This window comes from Eschrichtius robustus, chromosome 14, assembly GCF_028021215.1.
Source record: "Eschrichtius robustus isolate mEscRob2 chromosome 14, mEscRob2.pri, whole genome shotgun sequence".
Lineage (NCBI taxonomy): Eukaryota > Metazoa > Chordata > Mammalia > Artiodactyla > Eschrichtiidae > Eschrichtius > Eschrichtius robustus.
Genome location: NC_090837.1, coordinates 29,423,313 through 29,447,603, shown reverse-complemented (window position 1 = coordinate 29,447,603; position 24,291 = coordinate 29,423,313). Strand labels below are relative to the sequence as shown.

The window sequence follows — 24,291 nt, the reverse complement described above, 5'->3', positions numbered from 1 at the left end:
ATTAATATGTTCATCTCAGCCAAAAACGTCCTTGCAGAAACACCCAGAATAACACTCAACGCAGTATTTGGGTACCCCACGGCTCAGTCAAGTTGCCACATAAGATTAACCATCACATCACATTCATAAGTCTGGAACCTGAAACATGGCAGTACTGCCAGGCCCACATCTGCAGAGGAAAGATGTTGCCTGTTGAAACCCCACTTCCACAGAGTTCTCCGTGTGTGTTCCATGGGTCCCCGAGCTCACACAGGTTGCTCCGTAAGGATGGGTGATAATCGTATGGTCGACTTGGGGACAGTAGCATACAACCGAGATGGTTCACAGACAAGAAAGAGGCATTTGGACATGTCTCTGAATGACACCTCAGATGCTGGAGCTGATGGGGTTTGAAATTCAGGCTTCAGTGACTTAAGTCCCATATTTTATATATTAAACATTAACAGAATGTTATTTCGAGGGAGAGATCCAGGCCAGGAGGTCAGTGAAGTGCAGGCTTAGCTAGTGAGTAGCTGAAAAACATTAATTAAAAAACAGCACACACTAACTTATTGCTGGCAAAATGAGAATGTTTAAAATCCCAAGACAGAGAAAACAGATGTGGTAAAGGGTTTTAGCAGGTAACTCACCCAGAACCCCACAGGCCTTTCTCCTGAGGATGTGACTGTGGTCAAAAGGCAGGGCTGATTGAGTCTCGTAATGATTTATTTAAAAACAAGACACTATCCCCACCTTTCCTCTCAGTGTAGGAAATTGTCTGAATTGAACTTTTCTTAACCTCGTACTGAGATCTGTACATTGTATATGTGGTAGGTTTGGGGGGTTTTGTCATAAGGCGTTAAGTTTTGTGAGGCCTCGGCCCCCTCAGATGGACGGATGGGCCTTCAGAGGAGTGGATGGGGGAGTGTCTGGGGCCAGGATGGCCGGCTCATCTGAAGGGCAGTGTAGTCTGGGACGATAATTCAGAAACGGGATCTAAATATCTGGGAGTGTAACCTGATGAGAGGGAGGAGTCGGGAATGGTCTGCAGGTCCCTCCCAGGCGTCTAAGGCCCGAAGGAGCAGCAGCCAGGTGGCCGGGAATGCGGGTGTGGCCTGCCCTGCGCTGAGGGACACAGGCCCACAAGGAAAGGATCATCACACAGCCATAATAAACACTAATAGAAGCGGAAAAGAAACCCTTATAAAAGGACACGCTCTAGCATCCTCCTCCTGGATCCGTAATTTCCGTCCTTTGCATGATCTGTGGCTGGGGGCCTGGCTCCCCTGGGAAGGAGCCCAGATGACATCAGGACACCCCACTGCCCCTAGGCATGTCTCCTCTCTGTTGGATCCAGAGGATGGAGAGGCCAGGGTGCTCAGATGAGGCTTCATGAGAGCACTTGCTGAGCGTCTTCCCGACTTAGTTACCTGAGCCCCGTGTGCACCCAGCAGGTGTTCTCTGAGACCCCACCATGTGTCAGGCTGCAGAGCCCGCCTTGGGGGTGGGTTCAGACACTGGGCAGACAAGGGTCCTAACCCGGGAGCCAGGAGCGCACTTGCAGGGTGAGCACCGGCTCTGTGGGGAGGTGACATCCCAGTCACAAAGGAGGAGTGCTGGGGCCAGGGGAACCTGGCATCCAGTGGGAAGGGGGTGGGAGGGTGAGTGATGGGTTCGGTGCAGCAGGAGGGGCAGGGGATGCGGGGGCGCAGAGGTGGGCCAATGGGCTGGCTCCTTTAGAGTCGGGGACAGAGGCAGGGGGTCCTTTCTCCCCGCCCCTCCCAAGTCCAGTTAGAGTCTGGGAGGCAGGCCCTGCTTCCCGAGTCACCGAGGGGCCCGTTCCTTCCCGCCACTGCTCTGACCCCGCTGCTCTGACCCCGGCAACCACGCCCAAGTCACGGCAGAGGGAGTGGAAGGGCAGGAGGAAGTGCCATGCCAACGGTGGCCCTTTGAGGACGTGACTCGGGAGTCACACACATCGCTTCCCCTCACGTCCTCGGGGCCGACCTTGGTCCCAGGGCCACACCTGCCTGCACAGGAGGCTGCGATGCGGGCTGCCATGTGGCTCGGTGCCCTGCTAACCTTGGGCTCTGTTCCTAGAAGGAAGAGGACCAGCTACTCAGGTCCAGTTGTCTCTGCTCCAAGCCAGCCCACAGAGGCCACTGTGAGCTACATCGGGGGTGACTTTATCCTCGGGGTGATAGGGGGCCATATGGTGCTTTATGCGGGCCCAGGCTTAGAGAGCCCTTCTGGCTGCGCTGCAGGGAGTGGACGTGTGGGGGGCCCCGGAAGGCAGGACGGGATGGAAGCCAGAGGGTGATGGGCTTCGAGGGCAACAAGAGGCGAAACAAGACAGATCAAGGGGTCAGTGTTCCACCAGCGCGTGAGGTCCGGTTGGAAAAAACGGTGCTGAGTCTGTTTAAGCAATCTGAGGTGTAATGTACTGGTGATTTGAAGGGTTTTGCACCTCGGCTGTGTGCCGGGCACGACCCTAGACACCAGGCGGGCAGCAGGGAGCAGAGAGCAAGCCGGGTTTTCTGTTAGAAAACGTTGCAACCAACCTGTTATCTTTGCAACCAAGCTGGGAAAACCAAACAACCGTCTGGGCTTGGTGCTGGGATGAGGACCGTCCCTGTCTAGGGGGTCCTGCTTATTCTGTGAAATCCTGCGTGAGCACCCCTGTCTGCAGGCTTCCTGGAGGCGTCTTCCTGGCCTCCTCCTCTTCAGCAAATGGGTACATGGGATGTGGGTACATGGCATGTGGGTACAGGGCATGTGTGTACATGGCATGTGTGTACACAGTATGTGGGTACAGGGCATGTGTGTACATAGCATGTGTATACACGGCATGTGGGTACACGGCATGTGGGTACACGGGATGTGGGTACAGGGCATGTGTGTACATGGCATGTGTGTACACGGCATGTGGGTACATGGCATGTGGGTACATGGCATGTGGGTACAGGGTATGTGTACAGGGCATGTGGGTACAGGGCATGTGGGTACAGGGCATGTGTGTACATGGCATGTGTGTACACGGCATGTGGGTACACGGCATGTGGGTACATGGCATGTGGGTACAGGGTATGTGTACAGGGCATGTGGGTACATGGGATGTGGGTACAGGGCATGTGTGTACATGGCAGGTGGGTACAGGGCATGTGTGTACACAGCATGTGTGTACATGGCATGTGGGTACAGGGCATGTAATTACATGGCGTGTGTGTATAGGGCATGTGTGTACATGGCATGTGGGTACGTGGGATGTGAGTACAGGGCATGTGTGTGTACAGGGCATGTGTGTACACAGCATGTGGGTACAGGGCATGTGGGTACAGGGCATGTGTGTACATGGCATGTGGGTACAGGGCAGGTGGGTACAGGGCATGTGTGTACAGGGCATTTGGGTACATGGGATGTAGGTACAGGGCATGTGTGTACATGGCATCTGGGTACACGGCAGGTGGGTACAGGGCAGGTGGGTACAGGGCATGTGTGTACACAGCATGTGTGTACACGGCATGTGGATATAGGGCATTGTGTACACGGCATGTGGGTACAGGGCATGTGTACAAGGCATGTATGTACACGGCGTGTGTGTACAGGCCACGTGTGTACACGATGTTTGTGTACAGGGCATGGGATACACCTGCCTAAGGTTGAAGAGTAAGTATCACAGGGTGGGCGGTGTGGATGTCAGGTGGCGACTGAACGAGGGGGTCCTTGGAAGGAGATGAGGGATCCTGGGTGCAGCGGGTCTTGGAGGAGAGGTCAGAGGTCGCTTCAGGGTCCTGATGTCACCGTGGTTGGGAACTCGAGCTGTGACTCGGGCAGAGGTGACAGGATAGGCCCTAGCTGCAGTGGTACTGTTTCCTGATTAATACCCTCAACACCTTCCTGTGTGGGCCCCCAGGGAGGCCCTGGCGCTCAGCCCTCCATCCCGGAGGCGAAGCACTGGCAGCTCCTGGGAGACCAACCCACTCGGTCCTGCTACCTGATGCACCCAGCCCCCGGGGCGTGAGGCCAGGGCCTGCCTTCCAGTTCTCTGCGTGCGTTTTCACTTTCCCGGGTTTGGTTTCGGCTGGACCGTTTGGGCTCCCGATCCAGGGGCACGTTCATGTGACTGGTAAAGTGAAAGAGGAGAAGCAGTTCCTACACTGAACTCTCACGAGTTCAAGCTCAGGGGCTCCGTGGGGCTCTGTGGCTGAAGCTTCACGTCCTTAGAACCGTGTTTCTTTCCTCCAAAGAAAGACTAGTCCACCCATGACCTCCTTTCTCGCGAGAAGAGTAGGCGGCAGTGAAGGCTCCCAGGAGCCCCACAGAGAGCCGGGCGCCACAGGTCCGTCTGTCTGGCCATCCGCGGTGGGGGAGGGGGCCCAGCTCCGGTGCAGGACCGTCCCCAGCGCAGGGGGTGCTGGCCAGCATCACCCACCTCCCGACTTTCATTGCAGATCATCAGGAAAGCCCTTTCTGAGGAAAAACGTGTCTCAACGAAAACGTCAGCCGCGGACCTGGTGACAGAAACAGATCACGTGGTGGAGGCCCTGATCCTGCAGGAGCTGCAGCAGCGCTTTCCCTCCCACAGGTGGGTGCGCTGGGGCCTCGCTGACTCCTTGCTGTGACCCGCCCCCGGTCGCGTGTCCCCCACCCCCGCGGATCCTGGTGGGTAGTCCCCTCTGCTGTGCCCTGTCAGCCCGGGGCCACGTGGACTTTCCCAGGACGCGTCCCCACGTGTGGCCGTCCCCAGGGCCGCCCGCCCCTCCTGCCAAGCCCACACCAAGCCCCCAGGGCCACCCCCCTCCAGAGCAGGTGTCCCTGACCTTTTGGGTCACCATGTGGAGAATCCGATGCAACGATTAATCTTTTCCTTGAAAAAGGCCAGCATTTGCCCAGCGCTGTGTGTCTAGTTCCAAGGGGGCCCAGAGCCCCAGGAGCGGATGCTCTGAGCTCGGGGAGGGGGCTCCTTGGGCACAAGTGTCCCTTTCCTTCCTTAGGGAGCTGCTCACCCTGGAGCCCGATCGCTGGATTCCCAGGTGTAGATGACATGTCTGTCCGGCCCCACGTCCCTGTGGACGAGTGAGGGGCTCCCTCCTGCCACGTGACGCCCTGCGAGTGACTGGGGGGGAGGGGACAGGCCGTACACACTCGCACCTTCTCCCCGCTCCTTCCTTCTAACCCGCATCACCTGGGGGGTCATGTGTGTGTATGTGTGGTGTGTGTGTGTGCAAGCGTGTTGACGGCAGCCCTTGTGTTTCAGCGTCTCTCCCTTTTTCCTTGTTTGGCATCAGGACCCTAACATCTGTTATAATGGTTACAGGCTCTGCACTGTTTATGATTTCTTAACTTTAAAAAATCTAAATTAAATGGCAGCGTCCAAAAAATCACAGCTGACCTTTGAACAGCATGGGTTTGACCCGCTCAGGTCCACGCAGACGTGGCTGCAGACGCGGGGCGGGGTGGGTGGGGCTGGCTGGCAGGGTCAGCGCCCCTGGCCCCGCCATGTTCAAGGCAGTTGGATTCCCTGAGAGGTGATGGCTCAGGAACCACCACTGGTTCTGGCCCAGGAGCTCTTTCTGTTCCTGCATCGTCCAGTGGCTCCAACAGCAGTGAGGCAGCTGGACTGTGGGGCCCTGGGGTCCAGGGTCCAGGTAAAGGCTCTGGTCACTGCAGGGCTCTGCGTGGTGGCGGTCCCAGGCCTCCTGGCGCTTTGCAGTCGGATCACTCTGACAGACCGAATCCTGAAAGTGCTGGCCGGTTGCTGGTGCTTTGGATGCACTGTTGTGTCGATATGGGGCCTGGTGTCTGTTTGCACAGTGTGAATTTACACGCTCCTTGCCAAGTGTCACAGGACAGAGGACAGTGTGTCACACGGGGGGCCTCAGGCTCCGAAGCCCCTTTGGAAGAACTGTCTGGGTCTGCCCAGAGCAGCAGTCCCCACCCTGGGTGGGTGTCAGGCCCCCTGGAGCCTCTCCAACCACGCCTGCCAGCCCACCTGAGAAAGCCCTGGGTGGTGCAGGTGCCCCCCAACCCCTAACAAGAGGCAGCGGTCCCCAAGCTGCAGGCTGCGAGGCAGGGACTGGCTGCCCGTGTCAGCCTGGCTCTGCTCCCTCTCCCCTCTTGGCTCTGAGAGCAAAGCCAGGATGCTACTCTCTGCTCTGTTGCCTAGAAAATTCAGATAGGTGAAATCATTTTTCAGCATACCTAAGTCAGGTTTGGTTTCTTCCCAATGATTAAGATTTAAAAGAAAGTACCAGAATTGGGGGACATTTAATTGTATTTTAGGTCAGAGACAAATTGAGAAACTTGTGATGAGGAAAAAAGTTGCATGCATATTATAAGATAAAATAGTATATTGTTATTTTTCTGCATTCAGAGTATTTAAATATATCCCTTAAACAACAAGTTGGTATAAGGCTGCCACCCTTTCTTAAGAAGTCTGAACTTAATGCTCTTCCTCATTTTTAGTCTTTCACAAAACAGTACTAAAGATAGATTGCATGGGACTTCCCTGGTTGTGCAGTGGTTAAAGAATCCGCCTGCAACGCAGGGGACACGGGTTCAATCCCTGGTCTGGGAAGATCCCACATGCCGCGGAGCAACTAAGCCCGTGCACCACAACTACTGAGCCTGCGCTCTAGAGCCCAAAAACCACAACTACTGAGCCTGCGTGCCACAGCTACTGAAGCCTGCGCACCCTAGAGCCCATGCTCCGCAACAAGAGAAGCCACCGCAATGAGAAGCCCACACACTGCAACGAAGAGTAGCCCCCGCTCGCCACAACTAGAGAAAGCCCGTGAGCAGCAACAAAGACCAAATGCAGCCAAAAAAAATAATAATAATTAAAAAAAACCCGATAGATTGCAGCTGTTTTGACTTTGATAAAATAAGAAACAACCTGACTGTGGGCTCCCTGGTTTTGCTACTTTATTTTACTCACTGGTGAAATCCAAAGCCTGGGAGGTGGGTGTGGACAGAAACTGCGCTTGCTTCTGCCCCCGGCTGGGCAGTCGCTCCACCCCCAGGGACGGGAATCTGACCACGGTGTCACCCAGCACTGACGCTGCCGCACGGAGAAGATGACACAAGGAACCAGGTCAGGGCCGCGTTCCCGATGTTGGCGCCAACGGCATGAGCTCAGTCTGCGTCCGGGCCGCCTCTGTGGGTGCCGAAACCTGTTCCAGCTGTGCTCCCAAGTGAGATCCAAGTGGGGCGACTTTGAGGACATGCAGTAGCATCGCTGAGCCTGTCTGCGTCCCCTTGTCCGGGAGGCACAGGCCGGGGGAGGAGGACGGCTGGTGCTCTCTCGCCTCTGCCCGGCCTGGGCCCCTGGTGGGACATGGCCGCACTGTCGTGCTGACCGACCCCTGTGCCCTGTGGGGTGCGTGCACTCGGGGAGAAGGTGTTCCTGGCCACCACCACCTGGATGCCTGCCTGCATTGTCTCCCCACTGCATTTCACGCTGTGTCCTCGGGCAGCAGAGCCTGGGCCGAAGCCTGAGCGATGAGGCCGAGGACATTAGCTGGCTCCCTAGTGGACTGAAGGTGACCCTGACCTTGTCACAGAGCCAACAAACTGGCCAAAGAGAAGGCCTGGGTGCTCCTGGCCATAAAAATCATAAGGAGGGTTTGTTACGACTCTTAGGAAGAAGTAATAAAGCAGAACGTATTGGTCTAACTTGTTTCCAAGCTCTGAACCTTGTCCCTGGTGCTGTTTTCCTCTGTACCTTCCATAGGCCTATGAAATGGCCGCATGCTCAGTCACTTGTGTTGTTTCTGTTTACATTGTGGGTTTTTCGTGGACGGTCCAGTGCCCTTGTTGAGGTGTCTGTTACTCTCTCACATGCCATCTGAGTCCGTGTACCCCGGCCTCTGCAGGAATTACCTTCCCACACGGAGAAAATCAGGATCCACAGGCTGGGGAGGTATTCTGGTCCCTTAGAAGAGTGGACACGTCCGAGGCCCTGCCCCCGGGGCCACCCACGGGCACGAGGCAAGTGGGGAGGTGACCAGTGCTCCCCCTACCTGGGCTTGTGGTCAAGAGGAGGGTGCCCTCGGCCTGAACAGTCGACACCCAGAAAGGCCAGGCCTTGGAGTGGCTGCTTGGAGTGACTCCCACCAGAAATGCCCCGCAGGATGAAAGCTGTGTCTGCAGATGCATCATGGGGGCTGCTCTGGGAGCCCAGAGACCACGTACACACATTTGCTGATGGACTGACTGCCAGCCGCAGGCTGTGGTCCAGCTGTCTGAGCTGTCGGCCCCTCCTCCTCCTCCAGGACCCCAGCGACTCCTGCCAACCCCCCTTGTAGGTACCAGCTTCTCGCTTAAAATCAGGTTAGAAAAGGAAGAAGATTCCACATTCCTCCCAGGTTCCTGGGATCATCTTTGTTGTGAGTCATTTCTATTCTCGACCTTAGTGACGTCTTCTCACTGCTTCCTGGACCTTGTGCCCAGTTCAAGCCTGGGACTTTGTCCTTATGTGTGTGTGTTTCGGGTATGGCCCCCTTTCTTTAAGAACATAATCACAAACTTGCAGGAAAATCACGCTGCAGAAAGCACTGAAGACGGATTTAATACCTTACGTCTTTGACTCAGAAAACCTCAGAGCTAATGCGGCATAGGATCGTCCCCTTGTTTCTGCCAGGGTTAGCGGTCGGGGAGTCACCCTGCCTGGCCGCACCCCGCCCAGCCTCCTCTGACTTGATGGTCACCATGACCTTGTTCATCCAGACCCGCCTACCTGGGTCACATGATGCGAATGATCCAAATTCCCAGGGGGGAGGATGGCAGGGAGGCTGCCCAGCAGGAGGAGGGACAAGAGCCAGGAGCTTCCCTGATGCATCTGGTCTGCCCTCTGGGCTGTAAGCTCCTGGGGGCGGCTGTAGGCTTTCTCCACTCACACGAATTTTCCAGGTTCCTCACCCCTGTCCCCAGTCCGGTGCTTTGCTTGCTCACACGTGGGTTTTTCCAGGGACAGCGGTGGTGGGGGCGGGGAACAGCAACCTGAAAATGATGATGTAGCCTCATCGTGTACACGGACGAGCTTCGGGTGATTTGTCTGTGTCTGGATGACTCTGCACATAGAGTGTGAGTTTCATAATCTTTGGGACAGAAATGCTGCCAGAGTTGAGGGGGACCAGCTGAGTGACGGTGACGGCACTGTGTCAATTGAAGTGACACCAGAATGAAGGGCACCTTCACAGTGTTAGGACCGTGACATGCCAGCCTGGAGAGCTTCCTGCGGTGACAGAGGTGTTCTGTCTGCACGTCCAGTGTGGCGGCTTCTGGCCCGTGTGACTAGTGAGACTAAGGCGCCAACTCTTTTTTTTTTTCCAACTCTGTAACTTTTTTTTTTTTTTTAATTTTTATTTATTTTATTTATTTTTGGCTGCATTGGGTCTTTGTTGCTGTGCGCGGGCTTTCTGTAGTTGCGGCAAGCCGGGGCTGCTCTTCGTTGTTAGGGTGGCTTCTCTTGTTGCGGAGCACGGGCTCTAGGCGTGCGGGATCCAGTAGTTGTGGCACGCAGGCTCAGTAGTTATGGCTCGTGGGTTCTAGAGCACAGGCTCAGTAGTTGTGGCACACGGGCCTAGTTGCTCTGCGGCATGTGGGATCTTCCCGGGCCAGGGCTCGAACCCGTGTCCCCTGCATTGGCAGGCGGATTCTTAACCACTGTGCCACCAGAAAAGTCCCCAACTCTAACTTTTAAATTCTATTTAAAAAGAGCTTCCTGACGACTACAACTGGGGTGTGCAAAACGCCAGCAGTAGGACACCAAGCATTTCTTGTTTTTCACTTGTTTTTCCTTCTTGGTAGAGGTGTGCTGTGGTCAGGGCCCCTTTTCCTCTAGGACAGACGTGCATGTGAGGACCTAGTGGGAAGCCCTCGGCGGGACCAGGTGAACCTGATCTGTTGGGGACGGTCGGAAACCTGTGTCGGGCGCCGTCCTGGGGGTTTAGGTGGAGTTTGTTCGTTCCTCCCAGGAGGCAGGGATGCAGACACTTCGGGGGACCCTCCAGCATGAGCCAGCATGGTGGGGGGGGGGACAAGAGGGAGGGGTAGGGGAGCCATCCCTGGTTTCCGGCCTAGGTGGCTGGCTCCTGGAGGCTCCCGTTGCTGAGACAGACCAAGTGGACTCTGCCTTGTTGCCGTCTAGTTCAGGTTCCCAATGGGGCGTGGACAGCCTTGTGGGGGGGCTTGTGTTCAGAGGACTCGTCACAGAGGACAGGCGGGGACAGGGGCCCCGGGTGCCTGGCCTGCGTACTCCTGCAGGATGGGGTCCAGAGGGGAGCCCGGGGGGGTGGGGCCTCCCAGGAGCAACGTCAGCTCCCATCTCCGCATGCGGGACGGATGCCATGTCACCACCTGCGGTTCGGGGAGGCCGGGCTGGGTACAGATGGGGTGTCAGCTGTGATGCAGCCTGTCCCCCCCCAACCCCGGGCCAGCCCCCCAGCGTTCTCAGGCCCCTGGCTGGCTCTCTTGGCCTTCTCCCTGCAGAGTCAAGTCAGCGCAGAGCTCAGCTTCTCGCCGGCAGCTCTTCCCACACCCGTCCTCAGACCCCCGCCTGGCCCACCGCACCCCCTGGTGCTTTAACAGAAGGTGTCACCTTGTGTGTCTGGGTCGTGCCAAGTGACAGACTAGCAGAGGGCAAAACGCAGAAGGTCTTTCCTGGACGCTGCCCCTGTTTGACCAGAGAGGCCGGGTGAGATCTCCTCACCCTGCCTGCTGGTCTCCGGGGCCGGGGCTTGAAGCGCTGAGTCTCAAGTTCCTGGCCTTTTCTCAGGCTGAGCTCTGTCCGCTGCAGGTTCATCGCGGAGGAGGCTGCAGCCGCTGGGGCCAAGTGTGTGCTTACCCCCAGCCCCACCTGGATCGTCGACCCCATTGATGGCACCTGCAACTTCGTGCACAGGTGAGCGCAGGCACACCCCGGCTTTTCCAAACTAGCACGTCAGCAAACCTCTAGCGGGTTTGTGGTCTCACTTACAAGTCACGATACTTTAAAATAAGGTTTCGCATTTGTGAGATACGTTCAGAGCATGTAGGAAATTTTCACTTGTTTAAAAACTATTGCATTTGTCACATTTAAACGTTGGGTTGAATTAAGAAGGACCCTTAAGGAGGCCCCTGGAGAGATGGGCAGGGTTGTAAATAACATAGGGTGTCTGGTCCAGCAGCCTTGGGAGCACGCGTATGGATGGTGGCCTGGGGGGTTGAGGAGCCGCCGGCTGCCGGCCTAATCTGGGCAGATGTCAGCCCAGAGCAGCAGGTTTCTGGGAAGTCAGAGGCATGTGATGGCAGTGACCTGCCCAGCCCCAGAAGCGCTGACAGGGGGCGGGGGGTGTCAAAACCTCCCACGAGGACACTCGTGCAGCCCCAGAGCTGGTTGGCCCGGGCTCCTGCCCCATCCCGGGTCCCCATCGGCGGTTGGGGGGCCTGTGGACCTGCAGCCCCCACCAGCGGGACCCGCGGGGAGGGCCCCTACCACAGGTGAGCCAGCCGCCCGCTTCCTTCCTTACAGTGAGAGGGACCAGGGTGTGGGGTCCTCAAATGGAGCGTTTATGTGTAAGTGTGGAAAGTGATTCAGCGCATCACAGGTGGCCCTTTAGAGACGGTGGAACAGAGCCATCTGGTGACAGCAACAGTGTCACCAGACTCTAACTAGAGCGTGACACCCCTGGGGAGTCCTGTGGGACCACGGGGCTCCCCTCCGGGTGTGTATCTCCGAGTGGGGCTCCTGTTCCTGTCCCACTGGTCACCTGTTTGAGGGTGGTAGGGACAGAACGGGCCAGGCCCTACCATGGACAAAGGCCACATGTCCACCCCAGGACCAGAGAGAGAACCTGGACGACAGTGTCATTTGGGAAACAAGCTGTGAGGCTGACCCTTAGGCTCCAGACACAATCCAGGGCTGTCCAGACACCGTCCAGGGCTGTGGTGACCCTTGAAGCGTCAAGGCATTTGGGGGCCTCTGGCCACTGCAGCTCGGACAGGACCTGTCCTGCTCGTGTCCAGCAGCACTGGGACTAGAGCAAGTGCGAAAAGCCTTCTGAGGGTGGGAACCACAGCCAGGCCCAGCCATGGCGTGTCAAGAGCCTCCCCATGGAGACCGCAGGGGACATCACGGCGCAGCCTGGGCAAGGCTGGGTCCCGAGTCTCCTGGGTTAGAAGCAGCCCTTCCTTGTTCCTACTCGTTAAGCCCTAACGATCCTCACATAAAGGAGAAATCGTTCTGGAGACGTAACCTGTAAACCCGCAGGCAGGATGCAAGGTCACCTCCCGCCTTCCACGCAGTGGCCACGCCTGCTGTCCTGCGCGAGGCTCACCCAGGGGTCATGGCAGGAGGGATGTGATTGTCTTGGACCCGGCCCCTCGATGGACGCTGGGGCCAGGCCCCTCCGTCCCTTCAGCCTCTGAGAACCAGAAAGCTGATTATTAACGATGCTCCACCGGGTCCTCCGTGGTCACTGTTGAGTCACGTCCGTCCTGACGACGGCCAACACTGTTGTCTGTCAAGGTTGCTGTTCTACATGTCAGCTCGGCCTGCTTGTCCTCGAAGCGCTCAGTGAAATTGTGGGAGGTAGTTTTTGACAAGACAAACCCGGCCACGCTGTAGAAGGGTCCTCTGCGCCTCCAACCATATGGAGGCTCCTGAGTTTGCATGCGTCCATGTGTGTCACCGTGTAAACCATCTGTCTTCTCTGCAGGTTCCCAACCGTGGCAGTGAGCATTGGGTTTGCTGTGAACCAGGAGGTACGTGATGGGTGGGGCCCGGCCACGCGGCCCCTTGGGTGTTGTTTATTCATCTTGCTTCTTGGTTCCAACCTCTGTTTTCCTCTCCTTGTCCTCGGCCTTCATCATGACGAGTAAATCCAAGCATGTGTTTTCAAATCCAAGAAAGTAAACAAATGCAAACCGGTTTGGGGTGTGTGGGTTTGGGGCTCCGGCCGGCCCTCCCCCTCGGTGGCCGTTTAGCGATGCCGCGTGGAGGGGACGTTCTGGGCAGATGTTCCCAGTTAGTCTCCATCTGACCCCTGGGGCATGTGATCGAGTCACACACAAAAGAAACTCCTATTTTTGGAGGACATTTCTAATCCCAGTGTTCTATTAGTTCTTCATTCTCCTCTAGCTGTTGGGTGAGAACATGGCTGTTGCATGGTTCCCATCGACCTCGGAACTGGGTCGTATCGTGGGACCTGCAGAAAAGGCTGGATCCAGGCTTAAGCTTTGTTATCCAGTTTCAGCGATTACACTTAGGGAAAGCCTTACCTTCGTTGCAGTTACTACAGTTACACTTGAACAGGGCAGGGGGCCAGGCTTTGCGGAGGGAGCCCTCATCAGGGCACCCTCAGGGTTAGCGCAGATTCTGGGGCAGCAGAGGACTCATACCCGTGAGAAAGAACTTAATTTTTGAGGTGAAGATAAGCAAGAGCCTTAATGTTGAGATCTGGTGAGGGAGTCAGCTACTCACTTGTTTCTCTGTTAAATGTGGTCATTGAGATGAGCAAGTGGAGCAGGAAGCTCGGGGGCCGGGGGCTGTTCATCCTGGCGGCAGGGTCTCTGACTGGCCAGGCCGAGGCCTGTGATGGTCCGGGGTGTGTGCTGGGTACACGTGTTCTGGCCTCGTCGTGGAGGCCCTGGTTGCCTGCCGCAGGGTCTCAGAGGCCGGCCAGTTCCGGGACTGACCTGGGCTTGGGAAGGGGGGCGGTCACGTGCTGACTGGAGGGGGCGCAGGCTCTGGGTGTGTGCTGACTGGAGGGTCTTCCCAGAAGTGAGCCCTTCTCCTGCCCGCCCAGACTTCCCTCGGGCGTTTGCGGGGCTTCTCCTCGTTTTCTCTGTCCGTTGGCGGCCCCCCAGGCCAGGCACGCATGCTGTTCTTAGCCCAGGACGGCAGGGAGTCCGGGAGGAGAGGCAGACGGGCTCCGGGTGTAGGGAGGCCTTTTCCCAGCTCCCCTCCTCTCGGCACTGGCTTGTGGGGACTGAGGCCGCGGCCCGATGATGTGTGCGGTGAGGGAGGGATCAGCCCCTCCAGTGAATCACGTCTCTTCCTGGGCCGCCCCAGGCTCTGTGATGCTCTTGGATCTCCAAATGCATTCTGAATTCTTCACATGTCAGCAATTTTGAGGGTTTCTTGTGGGGTTTGATTAGAGTCACAAGAGCCTTTTTTCCCCTCCCAGAAAAAACAAAAGAGGCCTTTTTGAAGAAGGAAGCTTTTTCAGTAATTTTCAGTTACTAATGCTTGATTATGATGTCAGTTTAAAATATAGTTTTATTTGTTTAAATATATCTTTAAATATAGTTATTTAAGAAAAGAACATTTGCTTTCATGTCCAGGTCTAGGTTTGAATCCAGATGCTGATTTTTTGAGTTCCCTTTCGAAAGCTAATTTCTGTCCACGGTCCTTGTGTTAGTGGTCACAACTAGAGCTGCATGGCCTTCGGTCCCTGTGTCACATCCTGTGTCTGTTTTCTGTCCTGCCCTCCCCACAGCTGGAGTTCGGGGTGATTTACCACTGCACCGAGGAGCGGCTGTACACGGGCCGGAGGGGCCGGGGCGCCTTCTGCAACGGCCAGCGACTGCGCGTCTCCGGAGAGACAGGTGGGCCCCGCTCGTGTCACGCATTCCGCTCGGCAGTGGTGGGGATCTCCTACCGAGGTCCAGTCTCTTTGGGGACAGCACGCCCCTGGTGGGCTGGACGTCGGGCCAGTCTGTGTCTCAGTGTGGATGTGGATGTGGCCAGGAGCCTTCAATGGGCCCTTTCTGTTCTGCTCTCACCTTTCATCCCTAATGTGAGAAGGAACCCGGCCACTAGTTCCCGCGTGGTCCCAGTGGACCTGGGCGAGCTGGCCAGGCCAAGGGCAGAGTCAGAGGCATACTCTGGCCCTCGGAGCCTCTTGGTGACCCGGTTCCCCAGGTGCGGGCTGTGGCTCCCTGGATGTGGACCCACTGCCATTGGCTTCAGTCCCTGTGAGAACACGGACGGCCGCAGGGCAGCCGTGTCCGTGAGCCGTGTTGTATGCACCACAGATGCTCCCCATCCTTGTCATTCCTGGAGCAGGACCCAAGGACACCGGTGGCTTTTACAAAGGGCTGCTGTTACACTCAGACTGCCTGTAACATACAGAGTTGACAGTATGTGCCTAGTTGGCCTGAGAGGTGGTGAGAGGGGTCAGGAGTGTCCCTGCCCCCGAGCTGCCAGCAGCCAGTGAGGAGACGGGCCTTCCAACCCAAGTCAGGTCCGCTGAGGTCCGGTGAGAGCAGCGCCATCTGGATCCCTGGGTGGGGTGACTGTGAGCAGCGGATCTGCCAGGGAGATGACCGCCCCGTGAAGGACGGGCGACGCAGGAGGTCAGGCAGGAGGCCCAGGCCTCACGAGTGTTGGGGGGGAGGGGGCAGGAAGTAACGTCGCAGGAGCTCCAGAGGGAGGGGCCGGCGGGACCACGGACCGGCCTCTGCCACCGTCCAGCCCAGGCTCCTGCCCGGGGACTGTTTGCTTTGGCCGCGTAGACAGCAGCGTTGATTACAGCTGCGCCTGCCAGGAGCTGGCCTGCCAGCCAGTTGTGTAACTCGGGGCTGAGGGAGCGAGTTGTCAAAGGCCCTGGTGAACTTTGCTCCACATTCATTTGCTGTGACTCGAGGCTCGGTGCCCACGCTCGCACCCATCCCAGGCCCTCCGCCCACGGGCCTCCTTGCTCAAACACGCCGTCCACCCACCTCTGCAACACAGAACCCCAAGTCCGTCGGTGCTCATGTCCGAAAGCTCACTTGGGATTTTTTAAAAATTCTGACTCATAAAGTCCAGGGTGATGTTTTCAGCCCTGGTTGTCTTCTATCTGCCGGGTGACGAGGTTTCTACAGGAGGTGACGGAAGGCTGTCCTCAGCAGCAAGGTCCTTAGGTGTCGTACAGACCTGGCTTCAAAGCCTGATTCTGACACCTTCCACATGTGACTTGTCAGCTCTGCCCCTGGAACCTCAGTGTTCACGTGGGCGGGAGGTGACGCTGATGACAGCTGTGAGGATCAAATTAAGTCCTACCCGCAGGGCACTCAGGGACGGCCTGGCGCTGGTGCCCAAAATGAGAGTCGTTATCAGAGAAGGAATCTGAATCTTCGCACAAGATCAACCAGCTATCAATTCTGGGATGCGTTTCTGGAGGAAGTGGTCGCTGAAACAACCACCACTCATCTCCCTGCTTTCCTTGCCTTCTCTTTCCTGTGCTCCTTTCTGCAATGTCTTCAACTCACAAAAGCAAAGCAAAGACCGCACTGCATAGCGGTAAAGGATTAGATGAGGCCAGAATTTCTTTGGTAGCTTTTTCTCAAAATTCTACCTTGCAGAACTGCAAACACATACAAAGGAGACAGAAAAAGTACAGTGAACCCACATGACCCATCACAGCCTGATGTCGCCCCCCTGCCCCCCGCGGCCAACCCTGCTTCCTCCAAGCTTCCTGCCCCCACCACCCCAAACAACTCCCTGCTACAAACCCCAGACATAATGGCACTTTCTAGCCAGCATTTCAGTACGTACCTCTCTGTCACTTTGTCTTAAATCTTTTCCACCTTTTCCACCGATTTTTTAATTTTTAAAAATTTCCTCCTTTTCACCTTCCATGTCTTGTAAAGCATAATCTATTGTGTTTATTTATTCTCGTTCCTTTAGCTTGACCTTCTTTTCTGAACTGTTTTCTTTCCTAATTCTTTCCTAGGTTCTCTCCCCTCTACTTTTGAGTGATGTTCTTCTTCCGTGGATTCTCCGTTTCTTTCACTTGCAGCTACTTCTGTTTTGTGGACAGGTCTTTCCGGAAATCTCTGATCGACTAGAGAGATGTTATTCTGCTCCCTATTCTCTTTTTTCTTATGATAATTGTGTATGGGATTCAAACATAATTCTTTTACATTCTTTCTAATTGAAAGAGCTCTGGAGGCCGGTGGTGTGATGGGGTGGGGGAGTGAACACTTTCCATCGTCTCGTGGCTCTAGGGCTCCCTCTTCTGCTGTGTTTGTGAAGTGCCTGCAAAGTTGGCCTCTTCCTTGGACGGTTGGCTCTGCCCCTCCCTCGCTGTTACCTGGATCTTCTCCCTCCTTTGCCCCAGATTCCCATCCAGTGAATTTGGGGTTCACTCCCATGCGTTTCTGCTCAGTGGGTCCTGCCCTGAGAGTCCCTGGAAGGTCGGTTACGAGAGGTCGTAGTAGCTGTCAGGGGTTCGCCCGCCCACTTGCCCTCTGGGGCCTGGATATGCCCTTGTGGATGTAGGTTTTTGTAGATGGCTTTTGTCTGTGGTTTGTGTTTTGCTCTCCCAGCTGCTCTTTTTTTATCAGAGGGGATTTGGAAGAGGTTACATAGGTTTCCAGGGCAGCCTTCTCCAGGATTCTGAACAATACTTTTTTTTTTTCCAATTACTTATTTGTTTTTGAACATAATGTATTGAGGTGAAGGTCGCGTAACATGAAATTAGCTGTTGTAAAGTGAATAATTCAGTGGCATTACATTCCTGGCGCCCCGTGTTTGGGTGGCTCTGGGGTAACCCCTTCCCTTTGGTCACTCTCTGCCTCTCCCTCACAGCCCCCAACCTTTTTTCTGTCTAGTTCTGGGGTTTTCAGTGAAGTACAGCTAATACTACTTTTCGTGTGAGGAGCTCATGGTCTGCAAGGACCTGGAAGCCCAAGCACGTGTGTCACACACTCCAATCCGAGGCCATCACGGGAGCTGTACGCCCTGCGTCCATGCCCACACTTCAAGGCACAGTCACCTCTTTCCTGTGAGGATGTATTTCAGGGCAGACAGAGGACTTGCTTCTCTCACCTCTAAGTTGTAAAATCTCTCTCAAGACAACAGTGCTCTGATCCTCAACCAGAAAAAGGGTTTTCAAACTGTTGGAAGTCACGGACTATTTTTTTCACCCTAAAATTTGTTCATTGAAAGAGGATGCAGAGATGCCCTGCTTCAAAATCTATTTGATTTTTTTTATAGTGGTAAAATACATATAACATAATAATTGCCGTTTTAACCATTTTTAGGTGTACAATTCAGTGGCATTAATTACATTCACAATCTTGTGCATCCACTTCCTCTATTTCCAAATTGTTTATCGCTGCAAATAGAAACTCTGAACTCATTAAGCAATAGGTCCCCGTGCCCCCCCCCCACACCCATGAAGTCACAGAATATTTTAAATTATATATATATTAGTATTTGATTAAGAGCTAAACTGTTATGATAAAAATAGTTTGAAAGGTAATAAAAGTCATAGTAAGTCATAGTAATTGTGGAGAGCTAGTCAGAATTAATCATAATATAAGACAATATTAAGTAGAGGGGATTGTCATTTTTACCTTTGTTTCATTATCTGGGCAAAAGAAAACAATAGAAAGTATTTTGCCTCAGGTGGCAGAGTTCAGATGACTTCTTAATTGTCTGGGTTTCATTTAGGAAAAAACACCACTTGAGCAAGCGTGAGGAAGAGTGGATACACTGCAGCTGGGGGGCGGGGGACACTGGCACAGAGGTGTCTTCTCACAGATGAAAAACTACGGGAAGAAACCCTTTCTTTGGCATCATCACCAGACAAGCTTGAGTCAAGGTCTGGGCCTCACGACCTCCTGCAGGTCACCCACTGCGCCTGGCCCTGTTGAGGTCTTTTTCTTCAAAACAAGTCTTTTTTCCATGGGAAGGTGCCCTCTCAGCTTGCAGCCCAGTGAGGGTGGGGTTGGGAGGTGAGCTCTGGAGGGCAGACTGGGTCCTGTCCCCGGAGATCCTGGAGCCGCCGCCCTGTGCCCCTCGTGTGGGTAGAGCCCGAGCCGCCACCAGACACACGGCAGGGCTGGTCGCTGGCCCAGCTGTGGTGCCAGGTCTCAGAAAGTCTTTACAGTATACAATGAGAGCCTCCAGTGTGAGAAAAGGGGAAATGGTACAGACTCAGTGTCTCCTCCCAGTGGTCTGTCCCTGGTGGGAGGTGACTTTATAGGAGTCAGGCGGGATTGGGCCCGGGGAGTGAGGTTACCTATGGGCGTGTTTTTCCTCCACTTCATGGAGGGGCTTTGTTCTCTCAGCTGAACACACGGGAGTGGCTGATCCTGCCTGAACAGCAAGGCCTGACGAGACAGGACACTAGATCTGGATGTGATTGCGTGTGTGGCCAAGAGGGACAGTGCTATGACCCCCGCAGTGAGTCAGGCCCGGCCCACCTGCAGCCACTTTCCTGTGTCTGGTGGCCACAGCATCTACCCCCGATGCTGGGGGGTTACTCCCGAGGACCCCTTTCCAAAGACGTTGCCTAGCAGTCTCTTCCTCGGCAGGGATGACGTTTCCATCTTTGTCATCACGGCAGCTAGCGAAAAGCTTTTATTATTATTATTTTTTAAATTTAGTTTCGGCTGCGTTGGGTCTCCATTGCTGCCCGCGCGGGCTCTTTCTAGTTGCGGCGAGCAGGGGCTACTCTTCGTTGCGGTGCGCGGGCTTCTCATTGCGGGGGCCTCTCTTGTTGCGGAGCACGGGCTCTAGGCACGCGTGCTCAGTAGTTGTGGCTTGCAGGCTCTAGGGCGCAGGCTCAATAGTTTTGGTGCACAGGCTTAGTTGCCCTGCAGCATGTGGAATCTTAGTTCCCTGACCAGGGATCGAACCTGTGTCCCCTGCATTGGCAGGTGGATTCTTAACCACTGCACCACCAGGGAAGTCCCGAGAAAGGCTTTTAAAGGCAGATTTATTTGATGAGGCATTGATTTTCCTCCAAACATGGGGCGTTCCCAGTTTGGAGTCACTTTGTTTTTATTTGTGACTGAATGATGCTAGTTTCATGAGCCACCAGACCCTTCCGAGTTCTTGCTGGTAAGTGTCCCTGAAAAGAGAGAACTGGGAGGTCTACCCCCCGACCCCTGCATCTGGGACTTTCTGGGGCCTGGGAGGTGAGATGGTCAGGGTGTGGCTTCGACTCTAGTCAGCACGTCCTTCCTTTCCCAGGCCGGAAACCTCTGCAGCATCAGCCACCCAGGGAGGACACTGAATCGAGCAAGAGCGGGAGGCGGGTTTGCAGTTCGCTTCGAGGAAAACCCCGACTGCTGAGTGAGAACTGAGCCTTGGTGTTTCTGACTTGGAGAAATTCTCTCCACACAGATCTCTCCAAGGCCCTGGTTCTGACAGAAATCGGGCCCAGACGAGACCCCACGACCCTGAAGCTGTTCCTGAGCAACATGGAGAGGCTGCTCCGCGCTGGGGCCCATGGGTACGCGCTCCCCTCCCAGGACTGGGACCCATGGGTGCATGTTCCCCCTCCCCGGGACCCACGGGACGCCCAGGCCCCACGCACAGCTCCCAGGCTGCTCCCCGGGGCAGGAGCAGTGACACGCGAGCCAGCCCGGTCCCCAGCCGGGAGCTCGTGCAGCCCGTGGGGGTGGGGTGGCAGGGGACCTGTGGGAGCCCATCTCAGCCCCTTGTGTGCCCAGAGCCCAGCGCCCTTCGTGATGACAGTGACGCCCCCCCAGCCCAGTCTCCCCCGGGTCTGTGCTGTGACCGCGGCCACCCCGGATGGTTTAAATCTAAGATCGTTGAAGGTCCACAGAGTGAAAGTTGTGTCCTTCAGTTGCACCAGCCACACTTCAAGTGCCACGGCCTTGGGCTGGTGGCTTCTCGGTGCCGAGTGGTCCATCACCACAGAAAGTTCTATTGGACGGCACGGCTCTGGGCCCAGGGCTCAGAATCGAGCTTTTGGGAAGAGGCCCTGGGCTCTTGTTTAGCTCCTGGGGGTGCCCGCGGTGGAGGGGGCGGGCACTGGATCAGAGCCATTCAGTGTGTTTCCCCTCCTCCATCTCCGCCAGGGTCCGCGTCATCGGCAGCTCCACCTTGGCGCTCTGCCACCTGGCCTCTGGCGCCGCCGATGCCTACTACCAGTTTGGCCTGCACTGTTGGGACCTGGCTGCAGCCACTGTCATCATCAGGGAAGCAGGCGGCGTCGTGATGGACACGTCAGGTGAGCTCGGGCCCTCAGCCCGCCCTCGTCCCCAGGGGTGCATCCCCAGGACAGATCCGCGATGCCCCAGACAGACAGGCCCCCTCCTCTGCTAACAGGGACATGTAGGGAGGGCAGTGGGCCAGGCCAGAAGGCCCCTCCCCCTTCCTGCCTCCAGGTGTGAAAATAGACCCAGGGTCAGGACGGGTGGCTGTGAGTGTTTTCTAAACACTCACTTCCCCGCCCCCGCCCCCCCCCCCCAGTCCACTGAGACCACAGAGCAGGCAGCATGCTCCCTGATCCAATGACGAGGATTTAGGTGATGGATCCTAGAGGTGACCTGTTCCTCTGCCTCAGAGTCACCGTGCCCAGTTACCGACCCCACGGGGGCGAGTCCTGCAGCGTCCCTGTCCCAGGGACGCCCATGGAGCCTCTTCTGTCATTGGGGTCCTCTGTGGAGCCCATCCTCCCCCAGCTTTAATCCAGAGCCTGTTGCGGAAACGCTGGGCTCCGTTTAACTGCTGGCGCTGGCGGTGGGCCCTTCATCCCATGATTGCTCCGTTTTTGCTCCTTCTCCTCGGGAGACCCTAGTTGAGCTTCCGGGAGGGTGTGAAGTGAAGAGGGGTCAGCCTTGGGCATCGAGGCCAGGCAGGCCCGTCCCCGTTAAAGACATGTTTGTCCTGGATGTGACCACGCGCGCGCGCACACACACACACACACACACGCACGCATGTGCACTGAGGTCTCCAGTGAGGCCTTTAGGCCTGTTCACACCTCCAGGAGGTCGAGGGCCTTCATCCTGCCCCAGATACCTGGTGCACAGAGCAGCCACATCGAGGGGCCCATCAGAAAGGCCACCCCCAGCACCCCCCTCCCCAACCCCACCAAGGCCTCCTGGGTCCCTGGAGCCCCGTGCAGCGCAGAGTTTGAGAACTGCTCCCTGTCCTGACCTAACATCGGTTGAGCCTCGGCCCTGAACGCTGTACCTTAAGCCGCTTTCTCCCAGCGCAGCCTCAGGAGGTGCCGGTCCTGCAGCCTGGATGGCACCCAGGTTGGGGCAGAGCGGGGCTGAGGCTCCACCCTTTGGGCTGGCTCAGCCTGAGTGCTGGGCTGTTGGGGGTCGTGCCACCCCCTCCCTAACCCAGACACCCTGTCCCTCTGTCCGCAGGCGGGCCGCTAGACCTCATGTCTTGCAGGGTGGTTGCTGCGGGCACACGGGAAATGGCGGTGCTCATAGCTCAGGCCCTACAGACGATTAACTACGGGCGGGACGATGAGAGGTGAGGGGAGCAGACAGGGCTGCCCCAGGATGGGGCCTTCCTGGGAGCCTGGAGCAAGAGTTCCTGATCCCCAAAGGAGCCATCAGGCTGGAGTCCAGGCTGTCTGGCTGAGCCCACGTCTTGGTGACTTTGGTGTCCAGTGGTTCCTCTCTGTAATCTCACGTAACCTTGTGTGGGTTGGTCCAGCCCTCCTACCGGGGCCGAAACCTGGATCTCACAGGACGTATGTATTGATACTGCAATCGCAATTTTTTTTCCAGAACGCAAATCTCAGGTAATAAGGCTTTTGAACTGCTGATAAAGCAGAGTTGCTCTCAGCGACCTCCCTCGCCTCCGCCCATGGTACTTCAGAATGCAATAAACCAAATGATGACTCTCTGCTTGTTTCCCTCCACAAGTGTGTCTCCTGTTTCCCCAAACGACCCCAAAAATCCACAGGCTCTTTAGGGAGGTTTGCATATGACAGCCCAGAGGTGACATGCTTGCTATCTGCCTGCCGCGGGTGATGAAAACGACTTCAGTAATTATCACATCAGTATTTAAAATCTGAGACGTGGGTCAGACTGAAGAAAACCAAACCTCTAAAATGCTATTGTTTTTGTGATCAGTTTAAAGAGGAAAAATATTTTCTGGGCCTTATTTTTTTCCTCTTTAGGAGGAGGAATTACATATAAGAATAATTCTAATGACGATATTCACTGGCTGGCCACGGGTCTTTTCTGAAGTTTAAAAATCGAGAAAGTCAGTCTTAGGACAGAGGAAATTCCAGCCCACACTTAGCTTTCTCCCTCGTGTTCCTAATTTGCTGTCAACAATAATTAAAGAGTATTTAGAGCGGCCCCAGCACCTGCTGTCTCTGGCACCTAAACTCCAGGGCTCGGCCTGTGCAATGACCCAGGCACTTTCACCAAACCACACCCTGGAGAGCCCTCGGCAAGCCCACCGGCCCTGCTCCCCTCTGCAGACACTGCGGGGCCTCAGAGCCCATCACGCTGACTCCCCTGTGCCACCTGCTGCTCACAGGGCAGGTGCACTGGGCCCGCTCACACACCTGGTGGAGCCCAGGGGGCCTCCCAGGGGGTAATTCCCTCCCCAAGCCAATCCCCAGAGGCCTCACCTCCACCTCCCCTTGGGTTACTGATTGATACATTCACTATCTTTAGGAAGTTTTCTGATCTGATCTGAATGGGGTGCCAGGTGATGTCCCGAGAGGTGCACAGGTAAAGGGCTCAGACACGTGAGGACTGGGGTCTCCTTTGGGACTAGGGGGTCTCCTGCCTGCCGTGCATGAGGACCCACCTTTGATACCCACACGAGGACTGCAGGCTGCATGCAGGTGGGGAGGCTCAGCGGCCACTTGGTGCCCCTGCCACCCCTCGGGGCCTCGAGTCTCCCCTGCACCCCGACCAGTGTCCGGCCCCTCGTTGACCCCCACTGAAGGCACACCGTCCTCCAGAGACCACCCCCCACGCTGGGACCCTTCAGCTTCAGTCTCGGCTCTGGCTTTCACCTGTGGGTCCGTGAATAACCAAGGAGGCTTCCGTGTGGTGGTATCAGGACTCAGATCTCTGTCTCGTCCTGCCCCCGCCTCCAGGTGAGGTGTCTCTGGTTCCCTTCTGGGCACCAGCATCCATCCCCCCCCACCAAGCCAGTGCGGCCTCTAGACGTCAGGCTCCATCTGGCGGCCCCTGTGCCCCACCTGACCAGCCAGCCCAAGCTCCCTCTGTTGGGACACTGCCAGCTGTCCTAGCTGGTGGATTGTACGACCACATGTAGGACATTATTTTCTTCACACCTCGTGTTCTAGAGTCAATGAAAACAGTACAGCCAAGTAGGGAAGCAGCTTCTCTCTGTGCAGGACCACAGCTCTGCGAAGCTTGAGCACCACAGGTGCAGAGCATCTAACCTCAGGATCTTATCCCAAGGCAGTGGGAGGACGCGAGAGACGGGAGCCGTCCCAGGGCTGTGGCTGCAGGGCACTTGCAGCCCCACTTTGCTGTGCGAATCTGGGGAAATCGTGTGTTTCTGGTGGCAGCTCCCGCCTAACCCCCTGCAGTGCACTTGAGCGGGCTCTGCGGTCACGCACGGATTTGTGA

At 56.1% G+C, this 24,291-nt stretch overlaps 1 protein-coding gene across 1 annotated transcript in view; it reads left to right on the top strand.

Moving 5' to 3' along the window:
- The window catches only part of IMPA2 (inositol monophosphatase 2), a 28,013-nt gene extending 5,440 nt beyond the window's left edge, over window positions 1-22,573 (top strand). The window contains exons 2-8 of the mRNA XM_068562782.1: window positions 4,431-4,564; window positions 10,778-10,882; window positions 12,678-12,723; window positions 14,460-14,568; window positions 20,084-20,192; window positions 20,785-20,936; window positions 22,084-22,573. Coding sequence (XP_068418883.1) covers window positions 4,431-4,564; window positions 10,778-10,882; window positions 12,678-12,723; window positions 14,460-14,568; window positions 20,084-20,192; window positions 20,785-20,936; window positions 22,084-22,199 — 771 coding nt within the window. The 3' untranslated portion in view covers window positions 22,200-22,573. The remainder of the gene's footprint in view (window positions 1-4,430; window positions 4,565-10,777; window positions 10,883-12,677; window positions 12,724-14,459; window positions 14,569-20,083; window positions 20,193-20,784; window positions 20,937-22,083) is intronic.
- Window positions 22,574-24,291: the final 1,718 nt, after the last annotated feature.